This window comes from Benincasa hispida, chromosome 3, assembly GCF_027475165.1.
Source record: "Benincasa hispida cultivar pf3 chromosome 3, pf3_genome.v1.1, whole genome shotgun sequence".
NCBI lineage: Eukaryota > Viridiplantae > Streptophyta > Magnoliopsida > Cucurbitales > Cucurbitaceae > Benincasa > Benincasa hispida.
In genome coordinates this window covers 17,128,399-17,141,713 of record NC_143480.1, presented here as the reverse complement: position 1 = coordinate 17,141,713, position 13,315 = coordinate 17,128,399, and the positions used below count along the sequence as shown (strand labels likewise).

Below are 13,315 nucleotides of genomic sequence, written 5' to 3'. Positions count from 1 at the left end.
ACTTTTTAACAGAAATGTAAGGGAACTTATATTTTTTAATGACTAGAATCTAGATGTATCGAACAAGATGGAGATAAAAGTAAAATGTCAATAACTAACACGCCATAATACCAAACGACTAAAGTTTTGAACTAAAAATATCATTTAAATTCTCCTACTTTGCCACTTTTACAAATTGAAATTCTAGATTTTCTAGAGTAGCTCACTTATTTGATAGTTCAATCGTCCATTTTGTTAAGAAGTTAATAAAATATTGATATAGTAAATGAACATTTTAAAAAGTTTTGGAACCAAAATAGAACAATATTCATAGTTTAGAGATTAAAATAAATATTTTAAAAAGTTTAGAGATCAAAATAAAATATTATTTGAAGTTTAAGAATTCAAACCTATAATAATTTTTATCCTCAACTTCAAAAATAAAAATAAAAATAAACACAAAAACAAAAACAATATATAATATGTAACATATTAAAGAAAAATTAGGGTTCATCAGATATGAAAACTGTTACACTTGTCAGGTCTATAAAGACTGAAAATGAAACATCATCTGAAACGTAGAGGTTAGAAACTTAGAGGAGGACTCTTTTTCTTTAAGCTGCCTCAAACTTTTTTTTTCCCTCCCTTTTCTCCACTGCTTAATTAAAAGAAAACGCAATGAAAAAAAAAAGTGAGAAAAAGAAAGTTAATGATTAGGAAAATTATTTCAAATGATAAATCGGTTGAAAATATTGACAAGATATAATAAAATTTTAGAACTATCAATGATAGACGTTGATCTATAAGTCTATCAATTATTAGGGCTATTTTTAAATATAAAAAAATGAACCAAAATATTTACAAAATATAATAAAATTTTAGAATTATCAATGATAGATGTTGATAGACTTACACTACACTGATAGATAAAGTAAATATCTCAACATCTATCATTGATAGTTCTAAAATTTTATTATATTTTGTAAATATTTTGGTTCATTTTTTTATATTTACTTTTTAAGTTGATGGTTTTGAAATTTATGTTTTTTTTTCTTTCTATAATCTTTAAAGAAACAACTGGATTTAAATTTAAGAAATAGATGAACTTTAAAACTGTTTTAATTACCTTAGTTTTTGAAAAGGGATAATATGTAAAAAAAAAAAAAAGAAAAAAAAAAAAGAAAGAAAGAAAATTTATTGGTGAGAGAGTAGTATTTATAAATTTAATTTTTAAAGTAAATTATTAAAAAATTCAAAAGAAAAAAAAAATTAAATTCATCCATTTAATTTTTAGTTTTCAAAAAATAACTTATTAATATATAAATTTACCTGTTTTGTTATTCCTCTTTCTAACTATGTTTAAAAAATTAAACCAAGTTTTTTTCCTTAACTTAGTTTTTAATTTTTTTTCTTTTTAAACTTCTATTTTAAAAATTTAATAGAGAATTCAAGTATTTGTGAGAAAGTTGAAATCCATCATAATAAAATTAGGAAGAAACAAGTATACCTTTAAAAAATAGATAGTTAAGATCTCGTTTGGTAATCATTTTGTTTGTTGTTTTTGTTTTTTAAAATCAATTCTATGGACATTACTTCCACCTCCAATTTTTTTCCTTTCTTATTTACTTTTTACCAATTGTTTAAAAAATCAAGCCAATTTTTTAGAACTAAAAAAAAGTAACTTTCAAAAGTTTATTTTTGTTTTTGTTTGACTAAGAATTCAACCATTGTACTCAAGAAAAATGTAAATTGCGGCAAAAAAGTGGATGAAATAGACTTAATTTTAAAAAACAAAAACAAAAAATAAAATAGTTACCAAGGACCTTCAGTTTTTGTTTTTGTTTTTGATTTTTGAAAATTAAGCTTATTTCTTTTTCATTTCTTATGATGATGTGCATCTTTCTTTAAGTACAATGATAAAATTCTTAGCTAAATTCTAAAACAAAAAAAAGTTTTTAAAAGCCATTTTTTTAGTTTTTAAAATCTTGCTTGGTTTTTTAAATTATTGATAAAAAAATAGATAAAAGTGAATAAATTTGAAAGTGGAAGCAGTGTCTAATGACTTAATTTTAAAAAATAAAATAAAGACATTGTTTGACAACCATTTCGTTTTTTATTTTGAAAATTAAGCCAAATCCTCCTAATTTTCTTACAATGATTTGCGTATTTTTTAAGTACAATAGTTTAATTTTCAGCTAAATTTCAAAAACAAAAATAAGTTTTTAAAAACTACTTTTTTTTAGTTTTTAAATTTGGCTTAATTTTTTAAATTATTGGTAAAAAAAAGATAACAAAGAAAGAAATTTGGAAGTAAAGAAATAAAAAATCAACTATCAAACGGAATCTAAAAGAAAAAATCAAATTAATTAGGCTATCATACGAGACGTAATTTGTTAGTTGGAAGTTAGAATTTTGCATCAGTTTGGGGTCATTAATTATGAATAAAATTGCTTTTTATTGAAGGGTTTCCCAATATTATGTGTCAGTTCAAAGGCAAGCAAAATATCAAATTAAACTAGTACCGACCAAAGCTGGGTTGAAACGTCACGAATCCCACACCAGAAAGGACGTTGCTACGTCGTTTTGAGCTCGCCAATTTAGTTAATTAAATTTCTTTTTTTTTTTTTTTTCTTTTTTTCCCGTTAAAAGAATAAACATATCTTAATTTAAAACAATCTTAATATCAAATTACTCTGTTTGTTTGGGGGATCTTTCACTTCACCTTATACTCATAATTGAATAACTTATTTGTCATAAACTTACGTTACATTATTTCAAACCAAATAACGTATTAAAATTTTATTATTTCTATCTAACGTGACAAGGACGATAGATTTTGGTTAAATTGCAAGTGTTAAATTCTTAAAGCGTCTCTTAAAAGAACGTTTTTAAAGTTTTAAATGTCTAATACACTGATTTTTAAAAGTGTTATGTGCTTTGAGTTTTCAAAATTTTGTTTAATGTCTCATTTGGTAACTATTTTGTTTTTGGTTTTTTATTTTGAAACTAAACTTATAGACATTACTTATCCCTCCAAATTTCTTCTTTTGTTTTCTATTTTTAGCAATATTTTAAAAAACCAAGCCAATTTTTTAAAACTAAAAAAAGTAGCTTTTTAAAACTTTTTTTTTTTTTTGGAATTTGGTTAAGAATTTAACTATTGTATTTAAGAAAGTTACAAATCATTATAAGAAATGAAAAGGAAATAAGCTTAATTTTTAAAAACTAAAAACAAAAAACGAAATGGTTACCAACGGACCTAAATTTATAATTTTGTATCTAATATACTTTTGACATATTCAATAACCTCTTAAAATTAACCAACTAATAGACAAAATTTTAATTTTATATTAGACTTTAAATTTTGTGTTCAATAAATTTATGAAAGTTAAAAATGGTTGAGTTGTCAAGAATCTTTTAAACCAATCATTGAAGTTTGAGAATATGTTACCTACAAAATTGAGAATAGAGAAATTTATTAAGAACTTGTATAGAAACTATGAGACACAACTCTTAAAACTTAAAATTAAAAAGCATGGAAATCAAATTAACTACCAAAGATTAGCCTAATATCATCACAACATGAGGGAAAGAAGGGTAAAGAGAACCTTAAACAAAATTTAGTACTACAAAATCAATATCAACTATTATAATTTGACTCGATTTTAAGTGTAGTATATTTTCATTATGCATATGTTTTTGTAAGAAGTTAAAATAAAATAAAATAAAATAAAATAAATATTGTTTAGGTCCTTTCCGTCCATATAATGTCTTTTTTAGAATTTCGAAGAAATGAATATCAATACAATAAATTATTTAAAAAAAGTATTCTCACATGTTTTGGATGAATTATGAAACATATGTGTGGTACAAATTTGATAAAGTTAAGAAAAAAGTGAGTTAACTTTTTTTAAAATTTGTGACTTTTAGCAAAATTATTCAATGGTAAATTTATACATTAATCAAACTTAAATTTGTAACAAATTTGAAATAAATGAGGTTAGTGAGTTTACATAATATTTTATTTTTTACTTTATTTTTATTAACATTGGTAGATAAACTAGTGAAATGTGAATAGAAGGTAGAAATAATAATATATACCAAGCCGGATGAAATTGAAAGTTTGGGTGAAATTTGATATATATTTTTGGGATTGAAAAAGGAATATTCATCCAAATTTTCGATAAATAAACAAATAAAGAAATGCATATTGATGTAAAGAGAATATATATAAAAATCTGTATTTCGCGGGAATGGCAATGTTGCAATTTGAAACATATGAAGGGCTTTTCCGTTGGTTACGCATGATAGTTGCTTACATGACTCTCATGGCGTGCGTGTGGGGAGAGCGCTTCTGCAAAAGAGCTATTCAATTCACGAGAAACTGTCAAAGCAGATTGTGGAGGTACAAGATTTCGAACGATGATCTAAGCGATTCAGAGGTCTCTGCTCTGAATGTCCCAAATTCCAGCAAAGAGACGAAATAAACAAATGAAGATCGTTACCGCTTAATGATTTTCAGAAAATGTAAGTATCCAAAGTTCTGCTACTTCTTCACTGCAGAAATCTTTCTGTTTTCTGTAAAATAGTTGAGTTTCTCTTTTCCGGCATGCTCTTTCGAACTTATCGTTGTTCTGCATTTTGTGCTTCGGATGCAATTTCAAATTCAGTTGAAGTTATGTTATCGTTATCGTTATTTTGTAAGGTATTCTATGATTCTATCTCTTATTTCAATTCAAATTTTATAGTGTTCTGCATTTTCTGCTTCGTATGCAATTTCAAGTTCAGTTGAAGTAATGTTATCGTTATCTTTATTATCGTAAGGTGATATGAAATGTATTCTATGATTCTATCTCTTATTCTAATTTAAATTTTTTAGTGTTCTGCATTTTATGTTTCGGATGCAATATCAAGTTCAGTTGAAGTTATGTTATTTGTAAGGCGATCTGAACTGTATTCTATGATTCTATCTTTCATTCTAATTTAAATTATCAGATATTAGTGGAAAATTACATGTATTACTTGTCTTTTCAGTTTCTTGTCGTTTGCCGAAAAGTTCGTTGGAAGCTTAAAAAACAATCATGAACATACTGGAAATTTGTCGTAGCGTTTCGAGATTGTTATTTTTCAAAATATATGTGTGTGTGATGAATGTAGATGTACCTGTGTGTTTTTGTTTTCCTTTGAGGTTCAACATGCAATTATCTGGATAATCTATGATGCAGCTGAAAAGTGCGTGCTGGACGTTTGAACTTCTAAGAGTTAGAGATCTTCAACGAAATGATGATTGCTGAAATTTCTAGTATAATCAAGAATTGTTTCTCAAAGATTCCGCAGTCGAATTTTTGCTGATTAGGAAAGGGAAACTTGGAATTGGTGACCTTCTTGGTAAGCAATTTGGAAATTCTAGGGGGTCATGGACAGTGGTGTTTCTAAGCACATTTCGATTTAAGTATGTCTTCGTGGGATAGTCTTGGGGACGTTGCTGGTGTGGCCCAGCTGACGGGTATCAATGCAGTTCAGCTGATTTCAATGATTGTAAAAGCAGCAAATACCGCAAGGATGCACAAGAAGAACTGCAAGCAATTTGCACAGCATCTCAAGTTGATCGGGAACTTATTGGACCAACTCAAGATCTCAGAGCTGAAGAAATATCCTGAGACTCGAGAGCCTCTAGAGCAACTGGAAGATGCCTTAAGAAAATCATACATTTTGATCAATAGTTGCCAGGATCGTAGCTATCTCTATTTGTTGGCTATGGGTTGGAATGTTGTTTATCAATTCAGGAAGGCTCAAAGTGAAATCGATAGATACCTAAGGCTCGTCCCTCTGATTAATTTGGTGGACAATGCACGAGTCAGAGTAATAATTCACTTTCTTTTACTGTTAGTTTTATAAATTTCTCGCTGTTTTATTCATTTTGTTAACTGACAAATGGATATCTATCAATTACTACCTATCAAAACGAAGAAAAGTTCATTTTAGTGTATTTAGTACCTATCCTACTAATACGAAACATTCTATCTCCATATTGGAAATAAAAATAAAAATGGTTCCTAGTAGTTTGATTTGATGCTTGTGCTTATTAAGATGGCCTAACTCGATTAAAGTGATTTTCTCTGTTGTTTTTTTTTTTTTTCTCAGGAGAGGCTTGATGATATTGAAAAGCATCAATGCGAGTATACATTCGAGGAGGATGATAGAAAGATCCAGGATGTGATCCTCAAACCAGAATGTATCAAGTACGATGCTTCCATATTGAAAAAAACTCTTTCTCGTTCCTACCCAAACTTGGGGCTCCATGATGCGCTTCAAAAGGAAAATGAAAAACTTCAGCTTGAGCTGCAAATATCTCAATCTAATATGGATGTTGGGCAATGTCAAATAATTGAACGATTATTTGATATCACAGAAGCCTTATCTGCCAATTATTTTATGGAAAAAGATTTTCAGAGAGGCATTCCGACACAACATGAATATAATTATTCTGATGCCAATGGTGGAACTACTCATGCGTATGATGGAAGTTTTAACAAGAATAGAGATGCTATTATGGCAAGGTAGGTTTGTCTTTGTTTTAGTCCTTTCTTTGTATTTTCGTGGGTATATCTATGGGTATGATTTTTCAGATGCTAGCAGTTTTAGTGGTCTTGCATACTGTTACGGACAAACAGACTCCAATGTCTATTTCTTATATCAGTTTTGAAAGTTCAAACTCTTCTATTTCCATCAGGATTAGAATGCTCTGATAAGTTAACTAATATACACAATGTCTGCTAGTGAAACTTCATGATGTCTTGGCATATTGATTATCTTGGAAATCATTCATATGGTGGATTCTGTTCCCTTTTTTTCCTCCACTTTCAGAAAGGGATCATCAATTTCATCAAGACGTGATCTGCTAGCCAGCAATTGTCAACATGAAGAATGGCATGCTGATTTGTTTGGTTGCTGTTCACAACCTTATCTTTGTACGTTCATCTCACTTTTGAAGCTGTACTTGTTAGCTTGCCCTCGTGATAGGACTGAAGAGTGTTCTTTCTTTAGTATAATTGGTTGCGGTATGTGCATATGTGTTGTTTCTCATTCCAAGTATTTTTTGTACATTTTCCAGGTATAAAGACATTTTTCTGTCCTTGTTGGACATTGTCAAAGGTTGCTTCTGTCGCCACCGACAGGCATGTATGTAAGTAATTACTAAATGTCTATTTTCAACTCGGCCAGTGCTTCATAATGATGGTTAAGATAACATGATTCAATAGTGATGTAGTCGGAGATAATCTCATGATTTATGGATCCATCACACAAAATGTAGAATATCTCAACGAATGTCCCTCTCGCTTTCGTCTTCTCAACACCATATATGGCTCCAATGCTGAAGATCTAGCATAAAATATGCCTCGTAACGTATCAAATCTAAAAAAAAGTCTTACGTTTCCTTTGATTATCAGCTTCAGCGGATGCGTGTAACGAGTTGATGGCATATTCTTTGGTGTTCTCATGCTGTTGTTACACTTGCTGTTTCCGACGAAAACTCCGGAATATGTTAAATATCAAGGTAACTAATGTTCTAACTTATAAATAGAGACTTTCCTTCTTCAATTAAACCGGTTTTTTCAGTCCATTCCATCCACCATCCACCCTTGCGTGAAAGAATAGCTCTCAATTCAGTGAGGTAATGATTTTGAAATAATTAAAATCTTATTATGAAACAATCTTGCATTCTGTTAAGGAAGAAACTAGAAAAATAACAAATCCTATTAGGTTTAGGCCACAAATTCCACCCCAAAAACTATATTTTCATTGAGCCTCAGCTCTTTATTCACTCAAAATCATAATCAAAATCATTTATGGTTTGATTTTACACTTTTAAATATAATTTTCATACTAACAAAATTGATTTTGAATTAATAAAACCATATTTTGAGATACTTTTGAAATGATAAAAGTGATTTTTACTTTTATAACATCGTTCTCAAACGTATCTTTAAAAGGTTAGATAGTGAGGGTAGCAATATGCTTCTTTTGGAAGCTTAGATGTTCGTATCCCATGGAGATGCCAATGACAAAGATTGTTTCTCGAGCTCATGACCTAGCAGCCCATAGTTGCTAGCCGCGAGTATTAAATTACTTGGATGCTTTGTGAGTTTCTGTAATTACGATCCGCTTCTTGCTTCGAGTCCTCTTGCTCTACTCTATATCTATTTGACGTTCGTGTGTACTTTCTAGGATAATGCATTTTTATAACGTAGTTCGTAACTTGTTTTTTGGACATGTATAACCTTTGATTACCAATCCGAATTAGTGATGCACGTCTTTCGCTTCTTGGTCACTTTCTTTTGCAGGGTGGCCTTGTTGATGATTTTCTCTCTCACTTCCTGTGTTGTTGCTGTGCGCTCGTCCAAGAATGGCGAGAAGTAGAAATGCGTTGCGGTGTGTACTTACAATTCTTCATTTCTATTTTTTGGTTTAAAAATTTTATTTTGATGTCCAAACCTTTACACAATAATTTGTTCAAATATGTTAAGGTAATATACAAAATTTTAACGATGGCCTGACAAATTTCTATGATAATATAAGGACATGTATGTGAGTAATTCTAAAATTGCTAAAATTATTTTTATCATTTTTAAAATTAGTCGTAAAATGCTTTTAATAATTCAAAATCAATTGTAATTATATGAAAAATGTGTCTAAAAGTACAAAATTAAACATTGAATTGATTTTTGAGCTATTTCAAATGTAAACGAATTGAAAGGTACTTTAAACACGATAAGAGTGATTTCAACTATTTCAAAATCACTCTCTAACATGCACTAACATAATGTTACATCATACATCTTTTGTCATGTGGATGCCCGTGGATAAACCTTCATGTTAGTACTATTACAGGTAGAAAGACCTTCCCATCAATTTTATTCAAAATTAAACTTGCAGGTACGGAGGACACAAAAACCATCCCCCCACCATTGCAATACATGGAATCCTAAGAGGTAACCGAAAACATATTTCAGTCGCTTTGGAAAGTCAATATACTTGATTGTCCTGGACGCTTCCATGTAAGTTGTAAATAAACATTGCTTAGTCTCATCATTATTGATTAACCCAGTGTAAAGTTGGTATACTCTGTACATAGTGTTATAAATACTCTTCAGTAGTACATTTCTTTGGTATAAAATAGAAAAAGCACGTGTAGACTGTATAACAGATGTTCATGGTTCAAGGATGGATTTGAACTCAATATTGTGACTCTGAATTGTGCAAGACAGTTTGGTGTATAAATAGAGATGTCCAGTTTTCCCACGACGTACACAGCAAATTACGAAGACAATTGCTTTCCTTTTTTGGTTATCCAAATCAAGGAAGTTGTTCCTTTGATTCATGTGAGTTGAATTAGTAAGAGCCAACATTCCTTTGTTTCATCTTGCTCAGCTGCAACTACGCTGCTCTCTAAAGACACATTTTCAGGAAACTTGCAATTTCTTCAAAAATCAGAATGATCCAGAAGAATGATGAGATTCGTACGAATTGGAGTTAGAAACATCAAATCAATTTAGACAGCTTGATGATATTTTGAGAATTTTAGTACTTGTTATTTCATGATGATCAAAATGAATTCAAACCGGATCGAATCGAAAGATAAGATCAAGAACAATTGCTCGTCAAAATTGTTCATGAATTCAGATGAACAATAAATACAATAACTATTATTGTTCCACCTTCACTTCATATGCAGCAAGGTTGAAGAGAGAGCTTTGAACATGAATCTGCCGCATAACCACAACATCATGAGCTGAAGAGCAGGGAAAACAAACCTTCTCTTTCTGCTGTTCAGCTACCATATGATGTTAAAAGCATAACTCTCCAGGACTGTGTGCTCATTTTTTCAGGTAGCAATATGCTGTTACGGTCACAACTTGTTTGGGAGATCGCTTAAATCTGTGAGTCTAGTGTTTCGATCATCTTTGTCATACTACAGAAACAGACCCTCCTGGGCTTGAACTACAAGCAACAAGATTAAACACACGCATTTTTTTCTTGATAGCAAATTGGTTCTAAACTCCAAAATCTGATTGCCCTGCAGCAATGCTTGACAATAGACTCACTTCACTAGCAAGTTTATGCATCACTGTGTTTGTCTCCTTCATCCCTTCTTGCAGAAGATTTCCCAGTTTTAATCTGTGAACGATCTCTTTCAGGTCTATTAGTCTACAACCTGGCATCGTTCCGAGTCTTTTTTCTTTCATCAATAATTTTATTCTAGAAACATCCTCCCATCTCCCTGCTACAGCATAAATATTGAGAAGCAATCTATTGTACGAGTCATTCTTAGGTTCCATGTCAATCAAATACTTTGCTATCTGTTCTCCCAAAGAAACATCTCCCACGAAACGACATGTAGTGAGCAGGTTAATCCATACAACCGATTCTGAGGAGAAGTCCTCGTTATCTTCAGGCATGTTCCTCAGTATTTCTACAGCCTCCTGTATCAACCCTGCTGCAACGTAAACATTGGCTAAACACCAGTAGTGGGCAAAATTTGGCCTCACAAGAAACACATTGATCATCTCATCAAAGTAATTCTTTGCATCTTCCAACAGTCCTGCTCGGGCGCAAGCACATAGAACACCAATAAATGTAATTTGGTCTGGAAAGACTTTTTGCTTACCTTCATATTGCTTGAATTCCTTGCCACTGCCAGTTTCCCCATTTATTTCTCTTAATTTGGCAGCCATTTCCTCAAACAGCTTAAGTCCATCTTCAGGATTCCCATGTAGGCAATGCCCCAAAACCATTGCATTCCAGGTAACCAAATTTCTACTCAGCATCCTGTCAAAAACTCTACGTGCAATAGACACTTTCTGGCATTTGCTATACATGTCAACCAATGCCGTGTCGATAAATACACAAAAATTCATCAGATTACGGTACATAAAACCGTGAACCGATCTTCCTTCATTCAGCCTGGCCGATCGACCGCAAGCACCAAAAACATTTACCATTGTTGTATTATTCCCTCTGATTCCTATATTCACCATATTCCTAAACAACTTCATTGCACAGCCCGGATTCCCACCTCTCAAATACTCGCTAATCATCAAATTCCAAGACACAACATTTCTCTCAGGCATTTTATCAAACATGTCATGGGCAGAATGCAAATCTCCAACTCTTGCATAAGCAGTAACAATAGAATTCCAGGATACCAAATCCCACGTCGACATTTCGTCGAACACCTTCCGACCGAGCTCAATATGCCCACAACAGCCATACATATGAATCAAACTATTTCTCAAAACCATCACAGAGTCGACCCCATTCTTGAAAGCTTGTCCATGGCACTTACGGCCAGAAGCCTCACAGCCAAAACTCGCACAAGCGGAAAAAAGTGCAAGAAAAGTGTACGAATCTGGCCGAAACCCATTACCAAGCCATTCAAAATACAGAAATACAGCCTCTAGAGGAACCGTGCTAAGAGAATAAGCCTTAATTACTCTATTGATACAGAAGGTATTGGGAACGCTGATATACCTGAAGATCAAAACAGTATAAACGATGTCGCCAAACTCTGAGGCCTGCAATAGAACTCTGTTGGCCCAAAAATGGTGGTTAAAAAGACCAGAGGTAATCAAATGACCATGGATTTGAAGTAATTCTCTTACGCTTTGACATGATTGAAGAAGTGAGTGGCTTCGGTTATGTCTCGGAGGATTTGTGGTGTCGAGTGAAAGATCTGGTTCTGGAAAAGAGGAGAATGGAGAGGAAGAACGATCAACGGATTTGAAGGGCAAAGGGAGGGGAGCGTGTGTGAAGCGAAAGAGTTTTCGAGTGGAAATCCTTGCCATTCATTTGCGGTATAACATCGATTTACTTTCACTGAATTCTTCTTCTTCTTCTTACGGTTTTTCTTCCACTTAGTTTCCGCCATTAACGCATATTCATCGTGCGCTTGCAAATTGCAGGATACGAGTTGCCCTATGGAGGCGATGCCAAATATGTTTCAAACGGCGTTTGACGGCGACGTAGTGGAGAGGAACTGAAGGAGAAATGGAAAACATATATATATTTTTTAGACAAAAATGGAAGATATTTATTTATTTTAAGTGAAAAAACTCTTTCGTTTAATGAGAGAAAAATTATTCGTATATATATTCTTTTTTCGAGGCTCGGGGTATAAGTGCATGAAACGTGAATCGGTAGAAAAATCATGAAATCTGAAACATAAATAATAAGCATTACAATCTCATTAGTGTAAATATAGTAATAAATTTGTTCAAATATATATTGTTAATAATCGAAAAATATTTATTTACTAATATATATATATATATATATATATATATATATTATAAATGATAAAATTGTTCAAAATATTTATGCATAATAGCAAAATATCATAATCTATTTACGATGAACAATAATAAAGATAGAGTAAAATTTTGTTATATTTGTAAATATTTTTATTTCATATGTCATTTTTTCTTTCAATATGTAGAGAAATTGACAATAAGCTTGTGAAATCAATTGATTAAGATGATGTTATTTTAGGTTCATCATTCTTGGATTGGATTCCAATTTTTATTTTTGAAACAAATGCCCTAACTTGATGGGCTCGGATAGATAGATACATAATATGAGGTTTTATCTCAAAACTAATTGAAAATAAGAGCAGTATGGTCATGCATCTTATAGACATTATGAGATCCGTCCCCTTTGATAACTATTTTGTTTTTTGTTTTTTATTTTTGAAAATAAGTCTATTTCCTCTACATTTCTTACAATGATCTGCATTTTTATCAAGTACAATAGTTGAATTCTTACTCAAATTTCAAAAACAAAAACAAGCTTTTAAAAGTTACTTTTTTCAGTTTTCAAATTTTGGCTTAGTTTTTTAAATAATTGATATAAAAAAAAAAAGATAACTAAGGAAGAAATTTGGAGGGAGAAGTAATGTCTATAGATTTAATTTTTCCATTTTGAGATTTCAACAATACTTAGATCAATATATATCATTTGAACAAAGAAGAATACATATATGACAACACCCAACATGTGTAAGAGTGGTATGTCTCACACTAATAAAGAATGGGAATCGAACTCATAACTAATTGATGTGAATCCTAATCATCGGATTAGACAATAATTACATTTTATAAAGTTTATATTTGATTCTCGCTTTTTAGTACAGTAGATGTAGGGGATTCGAACCACATACCTCTAGTTATCAACACATTCGTAAGTTGGATTATGCTCACTTTGACTATAGTTGATTTTTAATTAGTGTAATGTCGAGTTTTTTTTTTTGTACGTATGTCCCATTCACAAGCGCATTTAT

General features: G+C 31.3%; 2 protein-coding genes across 4 annotated transcripts; one reads left to right on the top strand and one right to left on the bottom strand.

Moving 5' to 3' along the window:
- Nucleotides 1-4,103: 4,103 nt before the first annotated feature.
- LOC120073928 (protein MID1-COMPLEMENTING ACTIVITY 1) lies at nucleotides 4,104-9,220 on the top strand. 3 transcript variants are annotated; one of them, XM_039026847.2, is made up of 8 exons: nucleotides 4,104-4,506; nucleotides 5,205-5,841; nucleotides 6,124-6,539; nucleotides 6,847-6,950; nucleotides 7,094-7,165; nucleotides 7,431-7,537; nucleotides 8,325-8,412; nucleotides 8,917-9,220. In XM_039026847.2, the coding sequence occupies exons 2-8, from the start codon at nucleotides 5,434-5,436 to the stop codon at nucleotides 8,967-8,969; spliced, it is 1,248 nt and encodes a 415-aa protein (XP_038882775.1). In that variant the 5' UTR covers nucleotides 4,104-4,506; nucleotides 5,205-5,433; the 3' UTR covers nucleotides 8,970-9,220. The 3 variants fall into 3 exon arrangements, 2 of the variants coding, with proteins under 2 accessions (XP_038882775.1, XP_090168613.1); XR_005480845.2 differs by lacking the exon at nucleotides 8,917-9,220 and having other exon boundaries at nucleotides 4,105-4,506; nucleotides 7,094-7,161; XM_090312487.1 differs by lacking the exons at nucleotides 8,325-8,412; nucleotides 8,917-9,220 and having other exon boundaries at nucleotides 4,251-4,506; nucleotides 7,094-7,161; nucleotides 7,431-7,590.
- A 330-nt stretch (nucleotides 9,221-9,550) lies between these two features.
- Nucleotides 9,551-12,171, bottom strand: LOC120073927 (Pentatricopeptide repeat (PPR) superfamily protein). Its single transcript, XM_039026846.2, has one exon. The coding sequence runs from the start codon at nucleotides 11,823-11,825 to the stop codon at nucleotides 10,035-10,037; it is 1,791 nt and encodes a 596-aa protein (XP_038882774.1). The 5' UTR covers nucleotides 11,826-12,171; the 3' UTR covers nucleotides 9,551-10,034.
- Between the last annotated feature and the right edge of the window lie 1,144 nt (nucleotides 12,172-13,315).

Excerpts from the sequence above, each read along its gene's own strand:
- LOC120073928 (XM_039026847.2), top strand. The coding sequence starts at position 5,434 with ATGTCTTCGTGGGATAGTCTTGGGGACGTTGCTGGTGTGGCCCAGCTG. Across the intron at positions 5,842-6,123 it reads TGGACAATGCACGAGTCAGA|GAGAGGCTTGATGATATTGA; the intron begins GTAATAATTCAC and ends TTTTTTTCTCAG. Across the intron at positions 8,413-8,916 it reads AGAAGTAGAAATGCGTTGCG|GTACGGAGGACACAAAAACC; the intron begins GTGTGTACTTAC and ends TTAAACTTGCAG.
- LOC120073927 (XM_039026846.2), bottom strand. The coding sequence starts at position 11,825 with ATGGCAAGGATTTCCACTCGAAAACTCTTTCGCTTCACACACGCTCCC.